General features: G+C 34.0%; 1 protein-coding gene across 1 annotated transcript in view; it reads right to left on the reverse strand.

The window, feature by feature from the left end:
* The window catches only part of LOC129000579 (uncharacterized), a 225,482-nt gene that overhangs the window by 50,998 nt on the left and 150,342 nt on the right, over positions 1 to 24,142 (reverse strand). Inside the window, exons 11-25 of the mRNA XM_054427540.1 lie at positions 21,389 to 21,529; positions 21,097 to 21,221; positions 20,951 to 21,044; positions 20,659 to 20,783; positions 20,513 to 20,606; positions 20,367 to 20,458; positions 20,221 to 20,314; positions 19,929 to 20,053; positions 19,491 to 19,584; positions 19,199 to 19,323; positions 19,053 to 19,146; positions 18,458 to 18,523; positions 13,910 to 14,049; positions 8,040 to 8,172; positions 5,002 to 5,100 (exon numbers count right to left, since the gene is read on the reverse strand). Coding sequence (XP_054283515.1) covers positions 5,002 to 5,100; positions 8,040 to 8,172; positions 13,910 to 14,049; positions 18,458 to 18,523; positions 19,053 to 19,146; positions 19,199 to 19,323; positions 19,491 to 19,584; positions 19,929 to 20,053; positions 20,221 to 20,314; positions 20,367 to 20,458; positions 20,513 to 20,606; positions 20,659 to 20,783; positions 20,951 to 21,044; positions 21,097 to 21,221; positions 21,389 to 21,529 — 1,641 coding nt within the window. The remainder of the gene's footprint in view (positions 1 to 5,001; positions 5,101 to 8,039; positions 8,173 to 13,909; positions 14,050 to 18,457; positions 18,524 to 19,052; positions 19,147 to 19,198; positions 19,324 to 19,490; positions 19,585 to 19,928; positions 20,054 to 20,220; positions 20,315 to 20,366; positions 20,459 to 20,512; positions 20,607 to 20,658; positions 20,784 to 20,950; positions 21,045 to 21,096; positions 21,222 to 21,388; positions 21,530 to 24,142) is intronic.

Below are 24,142 nucleotides of genomic sequence, written 5' to 3' on the forward strand. Positions count from 1 at the left end.
TTAAGATTGACCAGAAGCATTGAAGAAGCAACAATAATTCAACAAAACCTAGTAAAGTCATTTTCCGACCAAGAATTGATTACCAATAGAAAATTTAGTTTAATGATGAAACATAATACTCATCAATAAACTCAGATTATCCCTTATTTTATTAGTATTCCATAAAATATTGCACACTCATGCAAAGTGCCCTTTCAAAATAGTATTAAAACTTCAAATCGTATATGGCCTCTCACTCTTTTCTGAACCACCCGTCAAAACCTAGGTAGGCCTCCAGTATAAAATGGGGCTGGAAACTTGCTGTTTTCATTAAAAATAACATAAAGTTCCCTCGTTGTCTTTTACGATCACTAAAATAAGCTACATGTTAATCTTATGGTGAATGCCTATTTTTGCGGGACAGCTCTTTTCAGATCAGTATTAGAAATTACAAACGCGTCACAACAGCTGACTTTTATTATTGTCATATGATTGGTTACATTTAACCTCTCATTGGTGTTACAAGTGCGAAGCATATTATGGCATTGTGTTTTGGTGATTTCTGAAATAATGGTTAGTGGAAGTGGAAATTTATCCCAAAACCTTTTGGACTGAGTAAGTCAAGTTTCAAATGAATTGCTACCTCAAGTATCTCGTAACAGATAAAAGGATGAATACAAAAGATTTGTCAACTGGTGTACAGATGAAAACCTTACAATCAATAATCATACTTGTTTGTAGTATGACGAATAGTATGATTCTATACTCGTCCGAAAAGCTCTTTGCCAGTGTTTGATCTAAATTCCGTGCTCGACTTCGTCTCGCACTGGCAAAGACCGCTTTTCCGTCTTAAATATATTATTAAGAATGAATGTTATTAGTTAGCTGAAAATCAAAACTCAAGATTTATTTTCTTAAACAGCTCCAAAACTCATCTATCCTCTTGAAGCCAACCTTCTTTGTGACAATTGATAACAATTAGAATGCGGAAGGTAGTTTTTATCTCAGTAGGCCGACGCTTGCTAATGACTTAGAAGCACGAAACTTCCTAATGTGTTAATCCCTTAGTGATGTTTACTGAGATAGTTTAATTGCCATCTGCACGGCATATATCAGCTCTCGAAACGTATCTATCACTAATTTGCTAAGGAGGTCAAACCTGATGGAATTGATATTTTAATTTTGTCCAAGATGTTGTACTTTGGAAATGACACTATTATTTAATAACATAATTATTTAGCAATATTGATGTCATGATCAATGTTTTCACGGCTTGATAATAACTGAACAGTATAGTATGAAAACATATTAAAATATTACAAGAACATTTTATTAAAAAAAGTATGATATTGTCAAACCGATCAAATGTTTCTTGCCCTAATTCCATTTAGCGCATAAAAAATAATAAATTTATGGAAATGAACTCTTAAAGGCCATAGAGAAAGATTGAAAGTTCCACACGTATTTGAAAAGACCTGGATGTACTCTACCCAGTATATTGATACAACAGAACTCTACAAAAATTATTGACGAGGATGACTTTTGTGGCTAAGATACGAAAAAGGTTTCAAGCAAATACGTAGATGTATATATATCAATTTATTTATTTAGAGATACCGTATATTTAGTCAATTTATAAAGACAGCGACGCTTTTTGAGTTCTATTTACACTGAATAAAATTGTAGCTTTATTAAAAACTGAAATCAGTTGCTTTATATTTCTTAATTTGATTCATAAACTAATATTATTTAAATTTATTATTTATTTATAATATTATTACTAAACATTTATTATATTACATAAAACTATCAAATCAATAAATTTGGTTTGAAACATAAATTATGATATAAAACTATATTCTGGTATTTGGGATGGGGTGTTAAGTAGAAAAAAAACTTTACTGATAACATTCTATTTGGGCGGTAGAATGTTTTACACAAAGGAAAAGGGAGCCTTCTTCCGCTAGAAGACTCCCAGTCAAACACGCAGGCAAAGATGTATCTAAAAGTCGAAGGAGCAACACAAACCTTGTAAACTATTTGGGAAGCACTAACTAACTAACTTATTGTGTTCACTATCTAAAGTTCACAAATGGTTGACGGCATCTATTGTTAAATATTTATTGTGATAATTACTTAAAAAATTGTCATCAATAACTTTTAAAGCAAATTTTACAAATACCCCCGCCGCAGCAAACCTGCAGACTAAGCGAATTTCCATTTCCCTGAATGGATTTACACTAAAATGTCTCCTTAAAAATATCACATTTATTCCCTATTTAAAAAGAATCAGTTTAAAACATACTTAGGTTTGCTGCAACAGGGAGGGTAAAAGTGTTTTTTATGTAAAATGTTAATAGTTGGTAAGAAATAAAAACATTCTCCAAATTTGGGCAAAATATGTTAATAAACAAGCAAACTACAACAGTTTACTTATTCTCCATAAGAATAACATGGAAATTTTAAATTTACAATTTTTTGGAATTTTCTCCGTAACTATTAGGCGCATTATAACGCTTCAATATACTAAATTATTTGTTTTTTTAAGCTCTACAAAATAGCTTAGAAAGAAATTGCAAAATTTTATGTTTTTTGGGTCAAAAATGGGACAAACCCATTTTTACCCCATAAAAGCCCCCATAAACCCCCGTTCCAATGGTCCGATCATGCTGGTTCGTGAACTCGTTCGAATAAACGTAGGTTTACACGTTTGTACCAAATTTCATCAAAATCGGATCATTTTTGCTTGAGTTATCGTGCTAACGGACACATATATATATATATATATAAATATATATATATATATAAATATTTAATAAATAATATGTAAAATAACATGAGTACCCTTTTTTTATATTCTTTTTTATTTAATAAATCACAACATGTTTCGTCTCTAAGGACATTTTCAAGTGTGTTAACCTAATTTCAAACAAAAATATTATGTTATGAATAAATACAGCTGTTAATTTTGTTAGTACCTATGTGAATGAATGTTTAGTTGTTGGTTTTTCTAACACTTATAATTTTGTTAAATATAGGATTAGTGGTTTGTGTGTGTACTATATTTAAAATGTTGTTTCTGTCTTCTTTGTAGTGTTTATATATGTGAAAATTTTCTTTTATGTTCATTTTGGTTCCTTTGTTAATAATGTCTAGTATGGTAATGTTTTCGTTATAATTTTTGTATGTATGGTCTGTAGAAAGTATGTGTTCTGCAAATGTAGATTTTTGTGTAGTTCTGTTGTTTGATTTAATTGCTTGAATATGTTCTTTGTATCTACTTTGAAAATTTCGTCCTGTTTGGCCAAAATATATATATATATGAATTTGAACGGATGGTGTTTTTGGCCTCTAGGGACCTCAAAACGAAAAAAAAAAATCGGTCCCGGGTCCAGGTCTTACCATGAGTACTACGGTAATAGCTTATTCCCTATATGGGAAATTCGCTAAAAGCAGAATTGTTTGAAAGAGAGATAAAATACCCATTAAAATCTTATTATACATTTCATGTAATTTATGTTGAAATCCGCCTTACTTTATTTTGTACCTAGGTAATTCACCTTAAAACTTTATCTATAACATTTTCAGGAACACAATTTTGGCTATATGTATGTTTGTGATGGTTTTCCACTTCACAGTAGCATATACTCTTCCACATTAAACTAAAACTTCACTTTGACAAAAAAACTAATCAAATACAAATCTTTAAACATATCAATTTTCACGTTAAACACAAAATACTCGACAAATACAATTTTAACCTTAACCAAAATGTTTAGGGAATCGCGTAAATGAACAGACTCTTAAACTTTCTTTAAACTCCAGACAGACAGATTTCTCGCTCTCGAAGATTCATCCAATTTATATGAGATTCGCCTAATAGTTTCAAATAAATCAATTTTTGTCTTCAACGAAGTGTTTTATAAACGTGACAGTAATTGGTAAAAAAACTAATTTAAGTAACCCATACAATATTATTTTACCTTTTGGGACTTATGAATCTTTTACACACTATGGGTGAGCGCTATCTCAATAGAATTCTAATTACAGTAGAACCTTGATAACAAGACTTTCATGGGGATTGTAAAGTAAGACATTTTATCAAGGTTGACTTCTTATCGAGGGTCTTCTTATCAAGGTTCCACTGTAACAGATTTGCATTTGTCTCTCCTAGGATTTCAATATCATATTACTTACAAAGAAAAATTAAGTTTATTAATATTGAAAAGTTGATTGCATTTAACACTTTTTTGAGTGACATCGAAAAAATTATCAACGTAATATTGTGTTTGCAAAATGTTTACAAGATTAAAGATTTAGAATAGTATTGGAATTCCGTACGTTAGGAAATAGCTGTAAGTTACGTAAAATGAAAAAAATACCCAGCTTTCATAATGGGTTTTAATATTTAGATAAAGGTTTTTTAAAGTTCTTAATCTGTTCGAAACCTTTTAAAAACTAAGATACAGAGACACGTATAATCTTTCGAAGAAAGGCCTTCTATACTTTTTGCCTTTTGGGAAAAAAAATGGCTCAGTTCACAGCAATAGCAAAGCGTCTAGCAGTAAATTTCATGTGACGAATCTGTTGAAGCTGAAAACATCAACCGGTTCTATAGGATTTTACCAATTGTTTCAATTACCTTGACTATTTAAAAACTCATATCAGCCCATTCAAGAATCAAGAATTTGAGAAAGGAGTGAAATCAAATAGTAATTCGATTTAAAATCTAAATAGATTGTAACAATTTGTGTGTGTTGCTAGCCTAGCAGACTTCGTCAAAAGGACCAGTTGTTAGGGCACATCTACAACGAATCAGACGTAAAGAATTAGGGGTATGGACTACAGCCCATAACGCGTTTAAGTTCCCAATTTACAAAATTCCCCTGACATTCAAACTGACAACTAGTATTAGAAACTTCGATTCGCTACATGTCAGAGGTAGCACCCACCCGTAACCTTAAGAAATAACGTATCTTACAAATGAAATGAACTTTGAGAGGGTTTGTGGTTTGTACTCACCATGTTGGCGTCATCGTAGGGCTGGTTGAGTGACTTGACGGTGGAGATGGTCGTATGGTGTCTTCTGTCGAGCTCATGATCGTGCAATTCACCATAGTCCTGCGAGACAGCCACAGTACCTTGTACATCTACGACTACACCTAGCACCTAGCACCTAGCACCTAGCACCTAGCACCTACCAACTAGCACCTGCCAGCCACCACGTTACCACCTAGACACACTGTGCGCCTAGCCGTTCACACAATCTCTTGATAACGTACAACATATCTGTTGATTAAATCACTGTCATTGTCACAGTCTAAACAAAGATGATAAATTGTTGTAGTCATGATTATAATTTTAGAAAAAAATTACATCAACTAAGAAATTGAAATCTCTTGACCAATGGTTTTACTCTATTATGTCGTTTGTTGATCAAAATCGAGCACAACACAACTCAAAGTATACGTATAACAACTAAATTGAAATAGTAAAAATCAAACTGATAAACAATATTTCATGATTAGCTTTTAATGATCAGTTGTTTTAGTATTAACATTTTTTTTACTATAGTTCAAATATGGGAAAATATTTTATTCAAATTATGGATCCAAATATTTTGACAAATTAATACACATTTATTTTAAGACAGTTTTTTTTATCGGAACGAGCATAATTCAGCATTATCAAATTAGTTCTAAAAGGTTCTATTTCATGCCATGAATTACATGATCAGCTGTTTTACTATCCAAATCGTTTGTGATTCCAACTTGGAAAAGGATGCTATCAGTTTATTCTATATCTTAAAACAAAATGTTAAAATTGCTATTATATTTTAAACATTTAGCCTGCCTCTTAATAAAATCGAGTAATACTCAGAACAATTTGTATAATAGAAATAAAATTACCATAGTGAAACAAACTACATTTACCATGGTTAAGCTTTTTTACCACCCTATATTTTCATTCCAATATCAATTACATGGATTGCAGCATGTGCTCAGAAACTGGGAATAACTTTTTTTTAGTAAGAACTATTGCTTTTACGCCACAATGTAAAAGACTGTGTGAACGACGTATAACTGAAACTTCAGCAGTGGCATGCAAGATACGAGACAACATGTAAAACTTAAAGTAAGACCTAAGACAATACTTTTTTAGGAGGTTGTATTTTGACTTTGTTGTTCCACTTTATTCATTAACAAATATAACAATAATCAATTGATTTTTATATTGAAATAGAGTATAAAAATACTAGTAACAAACAACGGTTTAAAACCAAAAACTAAATTTAAACAAGACAACAAATTATAAAACTACTAAAATAAACTCTTTTAAAATCGTTAGGTGTGTACAATACAAATTAACGTTGTAAGTTTGGGAGAGAGAGCATATCTTCCATTGGTATTTTTGATATACTAGATTCGTAAAAAATAAAAATGCATACGAAAATACAACACTTACATTTCAATTAATTTAAAAGCATTATTTAAGATTTAGATTTAAAGTAATCTTACTCTATAGAAATGATTAACTAACCTTTAACTTTTCCATCTCAGATTTACAGAAAATAATCCAAGCTAACGGACAATATCCAGTTCTTAAAGAATTGATCGAAATCATACTTTAGGCAAATTAAAACAGAAAGCCTCCAAACAGACTGCATAAAATACATGACAATTTCTGAAATGCATATCATTAGTGCAGTTTCAATCATTCGATTATTGTTGTTCAGAATTTCACTATATTCAAAACGTTAAAATATGATACTGTATTAATTATTACGATTAATTAATTCCTTATTCCGTACCATTAAGAGGTACAACAAATTAGCATGTTAATTGGTCAAACCAAATCTCCCAACACAACATTTGCTGGTGACAGACGCCATGACGTCATATGTTTATTACAGAAATTACAACCATAGTGACGTCATTTATATATGATTGACCTGAACAATGACGCAATCATTAAAATTATTAATCACTGTTAGTCACGTGGTATTCACCATAATGGGGACATGAACAATTAATTTACTTATTGTCTCTAAACTAAACTGTCAAAGGTAATGCATTTTTATACAGTTCCAGAATAATTTTTATATTATTTTTCCCGGTGAAAAATTTAAAATAAAAATAAACATTGCTAAATTACAAGTCTGACAGAGTGTACTGATGTAAACTATTATTTTTTTTATACGAACTTTTTAAACAAGCTAAAATGAAGGATATGCTATATGTTACATGTGTTATATGTTTTAATATGATATGCTATATTTTAAAATATTGATTGCTGTAGGTGATATGCTATATGTGATATGCTATATGTTAATTATTATAATATCTAACCAAGCCAAACTTTTGTAAACTAATAGAGGTAGTTTGTTTTACTAATATATCATCCTGTAACTTGATAGTCCAACAATGTTTTATTTGAATAAATTGGCTACAGCTGTTCCATTTGTGCTCACAAATTTGTAATCGAATATAACGAGAGCTCGCCCCGTGGTCGAAAACTCGACCAAAAGTATGTATTGTGCAAACTTCTCTATTTTCACCCCACGCTGTAACTAAAACATGTGATTGGAATGTCTTTCATTTGTTTTGATTTTCTGTTTATATTTTGTTGTTATTTTCTCACCAGCGTGGCAACCCATAAGACCAATGTTGATTTTTTTTAAATTTCAAATTCATTTTCCGCTTATTTATGAGCCTGTTTTAATTATAAAAGGATTCTGCACATCTAAAGGAAAATCTCTTTAATTTACCAACCGCGTGTAGTTCGGTCCAGTAGTATGGTCAGGCTAGCTGTCACAAGTTTTGCAAAAGTTTTTTAGTATATAAGATATTGATTCTTGTCAAATTTGAACTGATCAAAACTCCTAACAAACACTACCTATCATCTGATCACTTATCTCCTAATCACCTATCATCTGATCACTTATCTCCTAATCACCTATCATCTGATCACTTATCTCCTAATCACCAATCATCTGATCACTTATCTCCTGATCATCTGTCTTCTGATCCCCTGACACACCCTAGTCTCCTGGTAATTACCTGATGGCCATGGTCATAGTCCTCGTCGTTGGAGAGCGCCAGGTCGGACGTCCTCTTGTTGAGATAGGTCGGCGACCACCGCTGGTTCCCGGGACAATCCCTCTCCCGACAGATCGTCTCCCGGGGGTACATGCTGGAGTCACACACACTACTAGTAGCTACACTATCCTACTAACGCTATGACTATAGGCTACTAGTAGATTGCTCGTCCTATTGTTAAATCTCAAGCAGTTTATATGGGTTTGATCATAGATTAAAAGGGTAGACTCTTTAATCTATGATGTAATTTTGGTTCAGAGTTCCTTTCATATTTTGTGGTGGACTTTAGTAGACTAACGAATCTAGTTCTTCGGGGGATGACACCAAAGGCAAGCTACAGTTAAATATTAATTTTAGTTGAATTTCAGCTTGTCCCGAAGATAGATTGCTGCAAACGTATCGCAAACGTTGGTCAATCAGTGTTTTCGCGAGTTCAAAGTCGTCATAATCCCTCGAAGACCAAGACTCAGAAGTCTAAACTGAATGTGGAAGCCTACCTTATGGTTTACAAGCTGAATTTTACTTTCTGGTTATACTATCAGAGGGTGAGTTTACAAATTTGTTGTTTGAGTAAAACACTTTTAAATTTGGCTAAATAAATATAGTAAACGACCTTTTTATGATCCGTTTGAAAACAAACATTTAAACTGTCTTTAGCCGTCTAAAAGGATACTAAATGTATAATCATATAAAGAAGTATGTTTCATTAGTAGTAAGAATCACACATGGACAAATTGTAAGGTTTAGCTTAGGCTCAAAAGTAATAAATTTACCTTTAACAAGATTCTAGTTAAAAAACATACGTGTTTTTAAAGAATAGTAACTTTGAAACAAAAAACGTATTCTACAGCTAATTTAAACCCACATTTTAAATATTAACAGTCATTTCTATGTAATAATTCTTTGAAATAGTATATTGACTTAAATATTTTACCTGTTTAAACTGGTCCCATAGTTTTTAAAAAATAAAACAACAGTCATTTGTCAATCTTCACCCCTCTCCAACAAAATTATTTATCTTATCTATACGTGAAAATAAAAATCCTGAAGCATTTTTAACTAGTCTACTTTGATGTCAAAATAAAAATTAACTGTACTACTCAAAACGGATAAAACTTAAAAAGTATTCTATTAAAATCCACGGATACTCAAATATACATTTCCTTTGGTAAGTCAAGTTTGTAATAAAGTATCAACGTTTATTGTAGGTACCTACCTATATGTTTTAGATACACAGTGAGCAATAAAATATAGGATTAGGTAGAACAGTTGAGTTTAAAATCAATGGCTTACTCCAAGTACACAAGCCCGGGAAGTATATTATAGCCGGAAGACTTAGTCTGTCTATACACTCAGTCAATGTGAGCATCCTGTATTATATGTGTTCCATATACTGTTCTAGGTTAGGGGGTGGAATATATATTGAACATTGTCTGCACTACGGGGCAAGTAAACAATAATCTCTCATCATGATTTGAAAACTGTGACCTAGAAATATACAGTTTGATTTTTATTTGAACCTTTTTTAATAAGTGGTGTTCTAAGTCTGATACGAAAGATTACGTTTGCCTGTTAACAAATCGTCTGCAAAGAAATTCTTTACCTAAGTTAAATAGTAAGCAATTTTAGATTTTACAATACTTCTGAAACGTGAGCATTGTTTATGTTTTTTTTATATTAATCTAGATTTTAATATATTTAATATATTTTAAAATAGTGGATAGCGATCGTCTAAAAAACACAATGAAAAACAAACTATACAAAATATAAAAGGGAAGGAATTGTTGCAACAATAAATCCACAAGGATTGATTTAGTAATAACAGAAATGTTAAAAAAATCCTTTTAATAGGTCAAATTTCACCATGTTTATCGCTGTTTTCTTTCACAAAAGTACTAAAGAGATATTTTCACTCACTTTTGACATGTGTTGAGTGTTGGATAGGTTTCGCAAAAACACAGAATAGCAAAAAACTGTTAGAGTACGTAAGTTGCCCTTAAACTTTACGGAACGGTTTTAAATATTTATCCCTTATAAAAAATTATAAAATATTGTACTTTTGGTATAAGATAAAAATATTTAAAACATTACTTCAGTGAAATTAAATAATTAATCCAAACCATCTTTAGTTTTCTTAAGAATACAAGTTCAAAAGATTTAAAATCAAACGGTTAGTTATAGAACACACGTTTGCTGGACATTTCAAGTTTGTAAGTTGACGTTATTTAGCACATGCTTGTGAAAATCCTTTTTATTTTTTACGAATCTCCAACGAAAAAAAAACATACAAACGGCTGATGTACAAGCGAACTTCATCTGAATTAACAATTAATTAATTTAATTTGACAATTTAGTTTGGAACATAATTAAAAATAAAAAACCATAAAAATATTATATATAAAAACCTATGCAATTATTGTAACAATAATAGGTTCCATGTTAAATATTTCTCCCCACATTATTACAAACTCTTGTAAACATGTTTTAAGGTAGAAGCTATGACCGTAAAAGGGTTTAAACAAAGGTAAATTCCATCGGTCATAACATAAATCAAAAAATAAAAGAGAAGAATAGTATATGTCCACTATATTCAGGTATTAACGTATTTTAATAATTCGCAAATGCCTTTATCCAATCTACTCTAGAGAAAAAATGTAGTTCTATAAAAAAATCAAATCAAGTTTATTTTTATTTTGGAGAAGCGAAAAAGGTATCTTACCTTTCGCAAAAAATGTATTTTGTTTTATTATACAACCGAATCAATGTCTCGTAAACGTTTATTCATATAAATAAAACTCTACGCCCTACTTCAGTTTAAACTCTAGGCTACTGGTCAAGAGTTGACTTTTTAATGCAGATAGTAGAAACAACGCTCTCAGATATGTGGAATTACATATTCTCAGGGAGATTTAAGAGTAAGGTTTCTTTAGAAGTGGATTTACATTTGAATGAAAGGAGTCTTTGATCTACAGGGTGATTGATATAAGTGTGCCAGCCGTTTTATTCGAAAACCATAAGAGATATCAAAAAAAGTTAAAAAGTAACTGCCTTGGATTTTTTATTTTAAAAATTGTGGTCAAGTCGAAAAATTTTTTTTAGCCGCCATTTTTCCAATATGGCCGCCAACTTTGATTTTTCTTATGGAACACCCTGTATTTCATGATGTATTCCGGTAGAAAATGTAATTTTAAGACGATTTTATTCTTGTGATTTTTTTCATAAACCTAACTGTTTCAAAGATAATAATGGTTAAAGTTGTGAAATTTTGAATAGTTTTTGAATAAAGCAGCTGGCATGCTTGCTTAGGCCTTTATCGAAACTCTTTCTTATGCCTAATTTTTAAAACTTTAAACATTATTATCTTTGAAACGGTTAGGTTTATGAAAAAAATCCCAAGAATAAAATCGTCTTAAAATTACATTTTCTACCGGAATACATCATAAAATACAGGGTGTTCTGTAAGAAAAATCCAAGTTGGCGGCCATATTGGAAAAATGGCGGCTAAAATATTTTTTTTGACTTGACTAAAATTTTTAAAATAAAAAATCCAAGGCACTTACCATTAACTTTTTTTGATATCTCTTATAGTTTTAGAATAAAACGGCTGGCACACTTATATCAATCACCCTGTATAGAGTGCTTTGTCATCAAAATCTCTAGCGGAGTCAAGCTGAAGTTTGCTTAGGTAGAACACCGTACCTTTAAGATACTTAATTAGCACGTTCAATTAGTGTATATATTACCTTTTAGAACATACACTCAAACCAAACAATATAATTCATTAAAATTGATATGTATTAATTAGTTATATATATATGTAAAAGAGGTTTTTTTTTAATGTAAAAAATGTATTTGGCGATTTTAAACGGTAATTACAATTCGGAACCTTATTTTATTGGTGTTGTAGACATGAAGTAGTGATGTTTTCCTCAATGAAACCCCAACGGGGAAAATATTTTCTTTGCTCCAAAAATTCACTTTATACTGCTTTTGAAACTATTGTAGGTTGAAAATAGGAAAAGTCAATCCATCAAACTTTTTTAAATATTTATAACTAAATTTAGTAAAAGACTGAATGTGCAGACAGACGGAAGGAAATCTTGTAACAGAATGTTTATGTGTTTCCTGTCAAAGTTGCTCCGGAGCTTCATGATGTTAACTTCTTGAGTAATGTACAGAACGTGTCCCCGAACTTAAATGTTACGAGAATGAGACGAAAACTCAGTGTTCTGAACCAGAAAAACGTTCGTCAAGGAAATCCTGAACCGTTAAAGAAATCAGAAAACTTTTAATCTAATGATTTTATAAAATATTTCAAAAAATACTCTAAATATCGCAAGTTTTTCAAATTATGTCTATATAAAGTATCTAGCAATTTAAAATGAAATTCCAGTTTAAACTTCTGTGTTGCAGCTTACTTAGAATCTGATGTCCCTTAGGACCTTTTCATTGAGAAGAGAATTGCTATTTTCCGGCCTTTTTCAATAAATAAATAGTAAAAGAAATAACATTATGACTCTATCAGCATTTTTTTAGAGATATCTGCAATTTTATTTGTAATTATAACATGTTTTTGTGTTTTAAAATGTACTTAAATTATACTTCAGCTTTTCAAAATTAGAGACTGTGTTGATTAGAAAAAAATCTACTTTTAAAAGGAAAGATTTAAATTTTTTTAACTTTTTGTCATATACAACTGATTTGTACTCAATAGGTAAATTACAATCACCCTAAAACGAAGGATTTTGTCGGGTATCAACTAACCTAAACTGTTTGAGTTTATGGACTTAAAAGTTAAAGTGTGGGGAGAAGACAGAAAAATGTTATAATTGTTGGACAAAATCTGTTGAACAATATAACAATATTTATGATTGATGATTCTATTGTGCCCTCTTGGATGATGATTTAATATTTCATGACAAAATATAACCAAACATTAAATGTAATAACCTTAAAAAATATGATGCATTCTTAACATACATTTTTACACAAGTAGAAAAATGTTAGTAACTATTTAGCATACCGTTTGCCAAGAAAGTTTCTTAATTGTGCTACTCATTACTTAATTTGCTAAGCTGAATATTTACCTACATGGTTTCATTGCTCTACGTTCTACACAAAAAAACATTGATATGTAAAAAATAGAGACGATATAAATGTAATGACATAAAGGAAACGAAAGTCTTAATGAGGATAAGGATAAGCTCACTGAGGAAACTGCATCAACATTTCAAATGCGTTCAATGAGATTTATTTCGAAGCATGCAATGTTCTAGTGATACTAATCCACGTTAGAAAGAAAACAGTTGAGGTATGGAATAAAATGCTGAATGAATTGCACAAATATTTCAAATTTACGGAAGTTTATCCACACAAACAAGACGAGATGTTTTACAGAAACTCTGACCGTGTTAAGGTCTCATGTATTAAAACTTGGTAAGCTTACGACTCCTGGTGAATGCAGGTTGTGTTAGAAGTGGATACTAACTAGAGTATGTTGGTTTCCCACACACTGAGATTCTTCAATCAAGAAGTCCTGGATACGTAATTGTAATTAAAAGTCGCAAAATTAGAATGACACCTCCGACAATAGATGAAGAACCCCTTTTGTGGAAACTATTTTGATGATCATATAGACTAGTAGACCTTCATGCAAAGGAAAACCCTGTCATGTAAACATTCGAAGGAAACATATCTTCCAAAGAACGCCCCCTGATCCATTTTCTAAGCTTCGCCCTCAAGTTGAGCCAGAAAGGACAAGGTAGGTGGAGAAAATAGTGAAACAAATAAAAAAAAACACAATGTGAAAACGGAAATAAGGGATGGCTCACCTACGACCTGGCCCTAACTCGGAAGGACCGAGACCTAAGCCGCTGTCCTCACTCGGGGTCCTGAAGTCCTCGGGTTCACTATAGATGGTCTCGGTACCCAGGGGAACCCTGCACGGCCGTGAGGTAGCGTGGTACTCCGGCTGTAAGAACCCCAGAAATCATCAGTCCACATGCGACGGTGCCACTACCAGAACAAGAAATAGAGGGAGAGAACGGTGCAGATGCAAAGGAGAAAAGATGGTACTAATCAAGAGGTGCCTCATCTTGAACATGAAACTGATGGCCGATAGGGTTGGATTTTGGAAGTGATAAGGAGAATGGGGTGATAGGATGAAGTTGATTGACTGTGATTCAGGTGTGTTACTGTATATGCGTAATGCGTGTAAAATAGTTGAAAGTTGGAATCACCAGACGAAAAGAGTCTGATAGAAATGTCTGTGATTAAAATCTATATTAGAAAGGGGATAAACAAAGCAAAGACACACTGAATAAAAATAAGAATAGTTTTAAAAGAAAAACAATTTGAAACAAAGTGAAATATATTAAAGAAAAACATATTAAGTGACATAAAATATTTATCTTTACAAAAGGTTCCAGGAAATAGGTGCAAAATCCAACCAATGTGTACAGAAGTGATAAAAGGGAAATACTACTTTCTGCCTACTCTAATGAGACAAGATGTTTCCGAAACTATCAACGTTGCTGTACTCATGAACCATGCAACCAATTCCTGGATGGAACTAAACTCAACGACGTCATGCATTGATTTAGGAGACTGATTTATTCAATTTAGTATACGATTAGTTAATTCAACTTGTTATCAGATGTTTATCACGGTAATATTTGCAAAAGGGGTTACATTAATTTTTACTTTATTACATAGGTACTGTATACAATTATTGGTAGAAGTGTAACTTATTAATTTGTCGATTTTTAAACCATTCAAAGGAGTTAGTCCGCTCAATACAATATTCAAAACATTTCCTAGATAAAAGTGGGATAAATACCAACATCTAGTATGTAGAATTTAACTTTACTGATTTAACTGACGGTCATAAACGTTATTTTATACATTTTCTACAGGTATTCCTATTAAAGTAAGAAAACACTGGAAAGGGGTTTTATGCCTACCTAAAACTTAATCAAAATCGAAATTTGCTATGATGTAGCGTTAAAATTTGTTGAATATGTATTTAAATTCAACAGAAGGTGTATTCACTCAATTGGCTGCGAGGGCTCCATCTGTTCGAAATGTTACTTGCTCGATATGCCACTTGACCGATATTATAAATTTGATAAATGGGATGATCTACTTTGATGCCTTGTTACTTAGTCGACAGGTCAATTGGCTGACATTTAGAAGAAATATGTTGGGTAATTTATTTTTAATTTTCAATGTTAAGTCAATTGATATGTCAGGACAAATGACATGATGACAAAGTAGTTTTTAAAATTATAAATTTATACAGGCCACCTAACTTGTCGACAAAGTGACTTGGACGTAAAATGGGAGGCACACATTAACATAAGGCATACTTATGATTCTTTCTTAAGAAGTAAGTTAAAACCAACCCCATCCCATGGCACAAACTACTAGAGGTCGTCCAGCGGTCGAAAACTTAACCAAAAGTATTATAGTTATATAGGTAATGTATGTTTTGGAAGCAGTTCAAAGTTTAAAAACTCCGCGTCTTTGACCTTAAATATTACTTAATAACTTGTAATATTTTAAGGAGGCTATTAATCCTGACAAATATAAACCCACCGCGGAATTTCTCTTTTAGCGAATTTCCCATATAGGGAATAAGCTATTACCGTAGTACTCATGGTAAGACCTGGACCCGGGACCGATATAATTTTTCATTTTGAGGTCCCTAGAGGCCAAAAACACCATCCGTTCAAATTCATATATATATATATATATATATGTGTCCGTTAGCACGATAACTCGAGCAAAAATGATCCGATTTTGATGAAATTTTGTACAAACGTGTAAACCTACGTTTATTTTAACGTGACCGCGAACCAGCATAATCGGACCTTGGGAACGGGGGTTTATGGGGGGTTTTATGGGGTAAAAATGTGTTTTTCCCATTTTTTACCCTGAAAACAAAAAAAATTGCAATTTCTTTTTAAACCGTTTTGTAGAGCCTAAAAAAAGAAATAATTTAGTATATTGAAGCGCTGTTGTATGCCTAACGGTCACGGAGAAAATTCAAAAATAGTGTAATTTTAAATTCCCATATTATTCTTATGGAGAAAATGAAAACTTTTGTAGTTGTTTATGGATATATGTTGATAAAATTTGGCAAATTTATTTATTTCATCCTATACTACTGACGTATGGTCAAAAACACTTTTTACCTTCCCCGTAGCAGCAAACCTAAGCACTCGTTAAATCTAATGTTATTTAAATTGGGAATATCCTAAATGTCTTATTCATGGAAATATTTTAGTAATAATGTAATCAGACAAGTTGAAATTCGCTTAGTCTGCAGGTTTGCTGCGGCGGGTGTATTTATCCTTTTAAAATGATTTAAGTATGAGAAATGGATGTGTAAATAATTACGAGGTCGTGAAAACATTTAAGAGCTAATAAAAATGCATATTTGCCGCATATGCAAGACTAGGTTATTTTAAGATTGTACAACGATAGAAACAATGGGCATGGATCTGTCACATTTTAAAATCAGGTTTAATGAGGATTTGGGTTGACGCAATCAGAAAAATGAAAAGAAGTGATTGATACATGAACCAACATAATGGGTAATAAGGATTACTTTAACTCTCAAGTGATGAATAGTTTAAACAATAAATTTACAATAATTCAAACTTTTTTTACTTTTTATCAGGTCATGTTATTAACAATTTTAACAATTTTAATGATGTGAAGCAACTGCATATACAAAAATCTAGCGGTGACAGTTACAAAACTATTTTCAATTTGGGCAAGACACTTTACCCTTTCACATCTACTTTCTTGGCTTTGAGCCAAGTCCAACCCCTACGATCGGCGCCGGCATTCTCTTTTTTTTGGCACTTAGGTACGTCTCTACTATGGCTATTCATAGCATCTCTTCGAACAATACAATTGCCTAATTAAATCCTATAGGTGTTTCAACATGGTTCAAAAATGGACTTTGAAAATCATCCCAGTTTAGTTTACAGCATTAATAATTACTTTATCGTTTAATGGTAAGCCTAGTATTTTATATTAGTTGTGTTTTAATTCAGTGAGCCACTAATATAATTGAATTAAGTTTATAGTTCTTAAACATTGGATGATAATTCGTATGAATCGAGAATGTAATTATATAGGTCAGGTACATTTTAAAGATTATAAGGGGTTTTTACACAAATTGTTATATACAGTCCAAAGCTATCTTATATACACATTTTAAAGATTCGTTTTGGAATTTGTTTATACAATTTTGGCTTTTTACATTTGTATATATTGAAGCCTAATAAGATTGTTTCGTACATGGCTTTTTAATCTATACAACATTCAGACTATGGCTGCTATTTCCAAATGGATGTACTATGCTACTTTATTATTATTGCCTAACTGTTTTACAATTCTATTCACAATACAATATTTATAAAACATAGGCTAGTTTACAAAGATTTTGTTTAATATCTACTTAGCAATTAATTTAAAATTCTATAAATAAAATTTACTAGGTATAATACATACTGTATAATCTACCTGAGGATTCTACAACTTTCATCTTTAAACATATATTTTTTATATTTACACTCCAAAATCTAAAACTATTTTACAATTATGACATTTTGAACAACGTGGATCACATATCTTATTTATCATGTTGGGCTCTATTTCTTAGTTGTCTCAGGTTTTACTTTTAATTAATTAAATAAACATCAAACATTCAAACTATATAACCAATACTGCCAACTTGGAACTTCTAATGAAATCTAGCAATAGCTTAGTAGGAGAATTTTGTTTTTAAATTTGTTCAAGGAGCCAATACAATAATCATTTTCCAATATAAATTAAGTGAATGAAATGTTATCAAGATATTTTAGGCTGTACTCAAGAACTATGAACAATGGATTTCATATAATTGGCAAAGTTACTCTAACCATAGTATATAAAATAATATTAATATATTTTAAAATACTATTTTTTTTTTTTACTATTGATGAAAAGTTTAAACTATCAGAAATAAGTACAGACAAGCAGAATATGGCATTTTCATTTCCTAAATCAATAAAGTAACTACTATACCCTGTAACCTGTCTCTTTTAAAGAGGCTTACTTCGTATTGAATAGATAATACAAAATTTCAGACTCCCAAAAGAGGTGTCAAACTAATAAAAACCCCTATATAAGTTACAAAAACAATTTAAAAATTATATTTTTTGAACAATAATACTTTTGAAAACCTCCAAGTTAGCAGTACCATTTTAGGAGGCCAGTTTGCGTGCGTTACGCAGTGAAGATGCCAGCCAGTGAGTGCGAGAGAGAGAGAGAGATATCATGCAATCAGCCTTGTGCATAAGAGCAAGAGAGAGAGAAAGACTCACCGACTCGTGGTGCATGCTGGGTAATAAGTGGTTGTTGTCGCAGCATCCCCCAGGCCCTGCTTTCCGCTGGAACATTAAAATAGTATTACGTTTTGGGTAATTGTAATACAAGTTAAAATACTTAAGTTTATATTTAACGTAACCATTACTATAACTTTACATAAAACATTACTTTTAAATAATATGACCTGTAAAAATTATATTAGGAAGTATGATTCTTTGATTGAGTCATAAGAGGGTTAAGAGAAATACAGTGTTTGGATGCATGTTGTACTAACTAAGTTACTTGTTTGCATGTAACATGATAAAAAAATGTCTCTGGTGCCTGGCCCTATTCGTAGGCCAATTGTCTTTTTCATCTACAGAACTATTGTTATCGAATATGTACAGAAAGTAAATGAAAATAAGTCTATTAATGATCTTGAAAAAATGTTATATTTATACTTTTACTGTTAACTCATAAAACGTTCAAGGACATTTAAAAGATAGCAATGGTTATTGATTTCTATTGGACACTCGAATCATCATCGGACCCAATAGGCAAATGCCCGATAGGTGTCATTTGCCTATTGAATATTGGCCTATTAGTTCTTACCCTCGTGTGCTGAGCCGAGTGTCTAGTGTCCATGATGTGCTGCAGCCGCTGACCCTCAGACTCTCTCCTGTAGACCAGCTCGTCAAACCTGTCTCTGTCCAAGTAGCTACAGAACTACCACTACTCTAGGTAGTGCAGGGTCTTACCCTCGTCTGCTGAGCCGAGTGTCTAGTGTCCATGATGTGCTGCAGCCGCTGACCCTCAGACTCTCTCCTGTAGACCAGCTCGTCAAACCTGTCTCTGTCCAAGTAGCTACAGAACTACCACTACTCTAGGTAGTGCAGGGTCTTACCCTCGTGTGCTGAGCCGAGTGTCTAGTGTCCATGATGTGCTGCAGCCGCTGACCCTCAGACTCTCTCCTGTATACCAGCTCGTCAAACCTGTCTCTGTCCAAGTAACTACAGAACTACCACTACTCTAGGTAGTGCAGGGTCTTACCCTCGTGTGCTGAGCCGAGTGTCTAGTGTCCATGATGTGCTGCAGCCGCTGACCCTCAGACTCTCTCCTGTAGACCAGCTCGTCAAACCTGCCTCTGTCCAAGTAGCTACAGAACTACCACTACTCTAGGTAGTGCAGGGTCTTACCCGAGTGTGCTGAGCCGAGTGTCTAGTGTCCATGATGTGCTGCAGCCGCTGACCCTCAGACTCTCTCCTGTAGACCAGCTCGTCAAACCTGTCTCTGTCCAAGTAGCTACAGAACTACCACTACTCTAGGTAGTGCAGGGTCTTACCCGAGTGTGCTGAGCCGAGTGTCTAGTGACCATGATGTGCTGCAGCCGCTGACCCTCAGACTCTCTCCTGTAGACCAGCTCGTCAAACCTGCCTCTGTCCAAGTAACTACAGAACTATCACTACTCTAGGTAGTGCAGGGTCTTACCCTCGTGTGCTGAGCCGAGTGTCTAGTGTCCATGATGTGCTGCAGCCGCTGACCCTCAGACTCTCTCCTGTAGACCAGCTCGTCAAACCTGCCTCTGTCCAAGTAACTACAGAACTATCACTACTCTAGGTAGTGCAGGGTCTTACCCTCGTGTGCTGAGCCGAGTGTCTAGTGTCCATGATGTGCTGCAGCCGCTGACCCTCAGACTCTCTCCTGTTGATCAGCTCGTCAAACCTGCCTCTGTCCAAGTAACTACAGAACTATCACTACTCTAGGTAGTGCAGGGTCTTACCCTCGTGTGCTGAGCCGAGTGTCTAGAGTCCATGATGTGCTGCAGCCGCTGACCCTCAGACTCTCTCCTGTTGATCAGCTCGTCAAACCTGCCTCTGTCCAAGTAACTACAGAACTATCACTACTCTAGGTAGTGCAGGGTCTTACCCTCGTGTGCTGAGCCGAGTGTCTAGTGTCCATGATGTGCTGCAGCCGCTGACCCTCAGACTCTCTCCTGTAGACCAGCTCGTCAAACCTGCCTCTGTCCAAGTAACTACAGAACTACCACTACTCTAGGTAGTGCAGGGTCTTACCCTCGTGTGCTGAGCCGAGTGTCTAGTGTCCATGATGTGCTGCAGCCGCTGACCCTCAGACTCTCTCCTGTAGACCAGCTCGTCAAACCTGCCTCTGTCCAAGTAACTACAGAACTATCACTACTCTAGGTAGTGCAGGGTCTTACCCTCGTATGCTGAGCCGAGTGTCTAGTGTCCATGATGTGCTGCAGCCGCTGACCCTCAGACTCTCTCCTGTAGACCAGCTCGTCAAACCTGTCTCTGTCCAAGTAACTACAGAACTATCACTACTCTAGGTAGTGCAGGGTCTTACCCTCGTATGCTGAGCCGAGTGTCTAGTGTCCATGATGTGCTGCAGCCGCTGACCCTCAGACTCTCTCCTGTAGACCAGCTCGTCAAACCTGCCTCTGTCCAAGTAACTACAGAACTATCACTACTCTAGGTAGTGCAGGGTCTTACCCTCGTGTGCTGAGCCGAGTGTCTAGTTTCCATGATGTGCTGCAGCCGCTGACCCTCAGACTCTCTCCTGTAGACCAGCTCGTCAAACCTGCCTCTGTCCAAGTAACTACAGAACTATCACTACTCTAGGTAGTGCAGGGTCTTACCCTCGTATGCTGAGCCGAGTGTCTAGTTTCCATGATGTGCTGCAGCCGCTGACCCTCAGACTCTCTCCTGTAGACCAGCTCGTCAAACCTGCCTCTGTCCAAGTAACTACAGAACTATCACTACTCTAGGTAGTGCAGGGTCTTACCCTCGTATGCTGAGCCGAGTGTCTAGTGTCCATGATGTGCTGCAGCCGCTGACCCTCAGACTCTCTCCTGTAGACCAGCTCGTCAAACCTGCCTCTGTCCAAGTAACTACAGAACTACCACTACTCTAGGTAGTGCAGGGTCTTACCCTCGTGTGCTGAGCCGAGTGTCTAGTTTCCATGATGTGCTGCAGCCGCTGACCCTCAGACTCTCTCCTGTAGACCAGCTCGTCAAACCTCCCTCTGTCCTCAGGCATCACTACTTCCCGTAGTTCCGTCAGCAGCGTGTACTGAAAAATGAGCCATCATTATAAATCTACGTAATGAGTCATACTCTTACGGTATTTTTCTTCACTACATGTACTTTATTTCCAATTCCAAGATACCAAGCAAAATGTCACCGGCAGGCTTTCCATTTCCGTCCCAACAGTTGTTATCTCTGTTTTACTTCAACCCTTGCCAAAATATACTACCAAGTAATTCATTAATCTTAAAAAAAAATGCTCGTGCGTACATAAAAACATATAAAATGATATACCCTTTTTGAAAAATTCAAGATGGCGACGAAAACTCGAATTGTCCAAAGGTGACAGAATGTCGTCATACATTTTCTTGTAGCTGTATATGTCCTAGTAACTATCCATAAATAAAAAAAAAAACTTAATCCAAAATTATTGGGTTTTGGGCTTGTTATGTTAAGGTAAGTTTAACCTCTTGATGTTAAAATAATGTGAGTTTAGTTGAAAGCAAACTAAACCAAAGCTAAACTATTTTACGAGAAAGGATTTGACAGGCAACCTACATTGTAAGTAGTTATGTTAACATTTTAACCCGTCAAGACGTTGAATAAATTGGATTTGCATGTAGAAGCGAGTCGGGTGGAAAATCACCTCTCAGCTCCGATCGGAGATTGTACAATCGACACTGTTAAGAGTGCACAATACAGCTAGAATACATTGTCCTACACTTCACAATACAGCTAGAATACATTGTCATACACTTCACAATACAGCTAGCATACATTCTCCTACACTTCACAATACAGCTAGAATACATTCGCCTACACTCCACAATACAGCTAAAATACCTTGTCCTACACTTCACAATACAGCTAAAATACATTGGCCTACACTTCACAATACAGCTAGAATACATTGTCCTACACTTCACAATACAGCTAACATACATTCTCCTACACTTCACAATACAGCTAGAATACATTCGCCTACACTCCACAATACAGCTAAAATACCTTGTCCTACACTTCACAATACAGCTAAAATACATTGCCCTACACTTCACAATACAGCTAAAATACATTGCCCTACACTTCACAATAAAGCTAGAATACATTGTCCTACACTTCACAATACAACTAGAATACATTCTCCTACACTTCACAATACAGCTAGAATACATTCTCCTTCACTTCACAATACAGCTAAAATAAATTCTCCTACACTTCACAATGCAGCTAGAATACATTCTCCTACACTTCACAATACAGCTTAAATACTTTGTCCTGGAATTCACTATACAATACAATGTACACTTTACAATACAGATAGAATACACTGCCGAACACTTCACAATACTACACACAAATGACGGTGTATCGTGCACAATGCAGAAAAATGACAATACAATGTACTACAATGAATGCATTATCTATTCACTAGTGTCCCGGTTGCTCGAATTCGAGCAATTGCTAAGTATTTCAGGCGTTTCAGGCTTTGCAGGCGTACGTTTCCATAGTTTGCAAATCGGTTCTTTCAATAATTAATTACTAAGAAATGCAGCACAGTGTTAATTCAGTTTTCTTTTTAGTATATCAATTTATTCAGGCACTTTCACTTTTTTCCATTATAATATTTACGCCAACCCAAATTCAAATAGTAAATATTTCATTCAACCAAGTAAGTAAATTTTTGTAGCAAACTATCAAATTAGCAAACTTATTAACAGTTTACAATTAACATATGTTGTTCTTCTCATATTTAATTTCTGACAACAGCTGGAGTTTCATAACATGTTTGTTTACCATGTTAATCTTATGGGGAAATACGAAACTTTAAAGGGCCCCAAGTTTCCTGCACAAATTCACGTTACGCTCTTTCCAATAACACCAAACACATGTCAATCGATTCATTAGTTTCGGAGGAGTAATTGTCACAAAAAAACCTGCTTGCGTATTAAATAAGCATAGATTCCAATACAACTACACAAACAAAAGCAAACTATACAACAATGAATACAGCCCCAACCCACCGTATCAAATATTTTAAACCTGCATGAATTAAATTGGACCACTGAACCACCATTGAATGATGATTAATTCTAACGGATGTAAAATATTATTTTATTTAATAAAATAAAACGGTAAAGAAATGAAACTTTACGTAATTGAGGAGCGACGAGGAAATCTCTGAACGTCGGCTACAAGTTAATTAGATTTAAAGTTATCCACCTTGATTACGAATTACGTTATTTAATATGCTTAACATTTTGAATTCACGCTACAAACTGCTTTTCCAAAAAGAACTTTGTTTTTTTGGGCATAAACGGTACACGTAATTTAATGAAATAAGCAGTCTACCCTAGTATGATGGTCCAGATGTTAGTCAAATGCTTCACATAGGTTTCAGAAGAAAAAAAACAATAAATACGATACTTTGATATTATTAATTTTGAATTATAGGCAAATAATTTAAAGAGAGACAACTCTAATGAAATTGTCGTACAAAAATATCCCCGCCACAGCAAAACCTGCAGAAATAGTCATTTGTGCAACTAGTGAGAAAAGTGAGCAATTGACTCACTCGAGAGAAATCCTTACTCACGAGCCGTAGGCGAGTGAGAAATGGTTTCTCGAGTGAGGCAATTGTACTTTGAACTCGAGTTGC

The sequence above is a fragment of the Macrosteles quadrilineatus genome, unplaced genomic scaffold, assembly GCF_028750875.1.
Source record: "Macrosteles quadrilineatus isolate MER2022 unplaced genomic scaffold, UCM_ALF_1.0 Scaffold_8__2_contigs__length_117827958, whole genome shotgun sequence".
Taxonomy (NCBI): Eukaryota; Metazoa; Arthropoda; class Insecta; order Hemiptera; family Cicadellidae; genus Macrosteles; species Macrosteles quadrilineatus.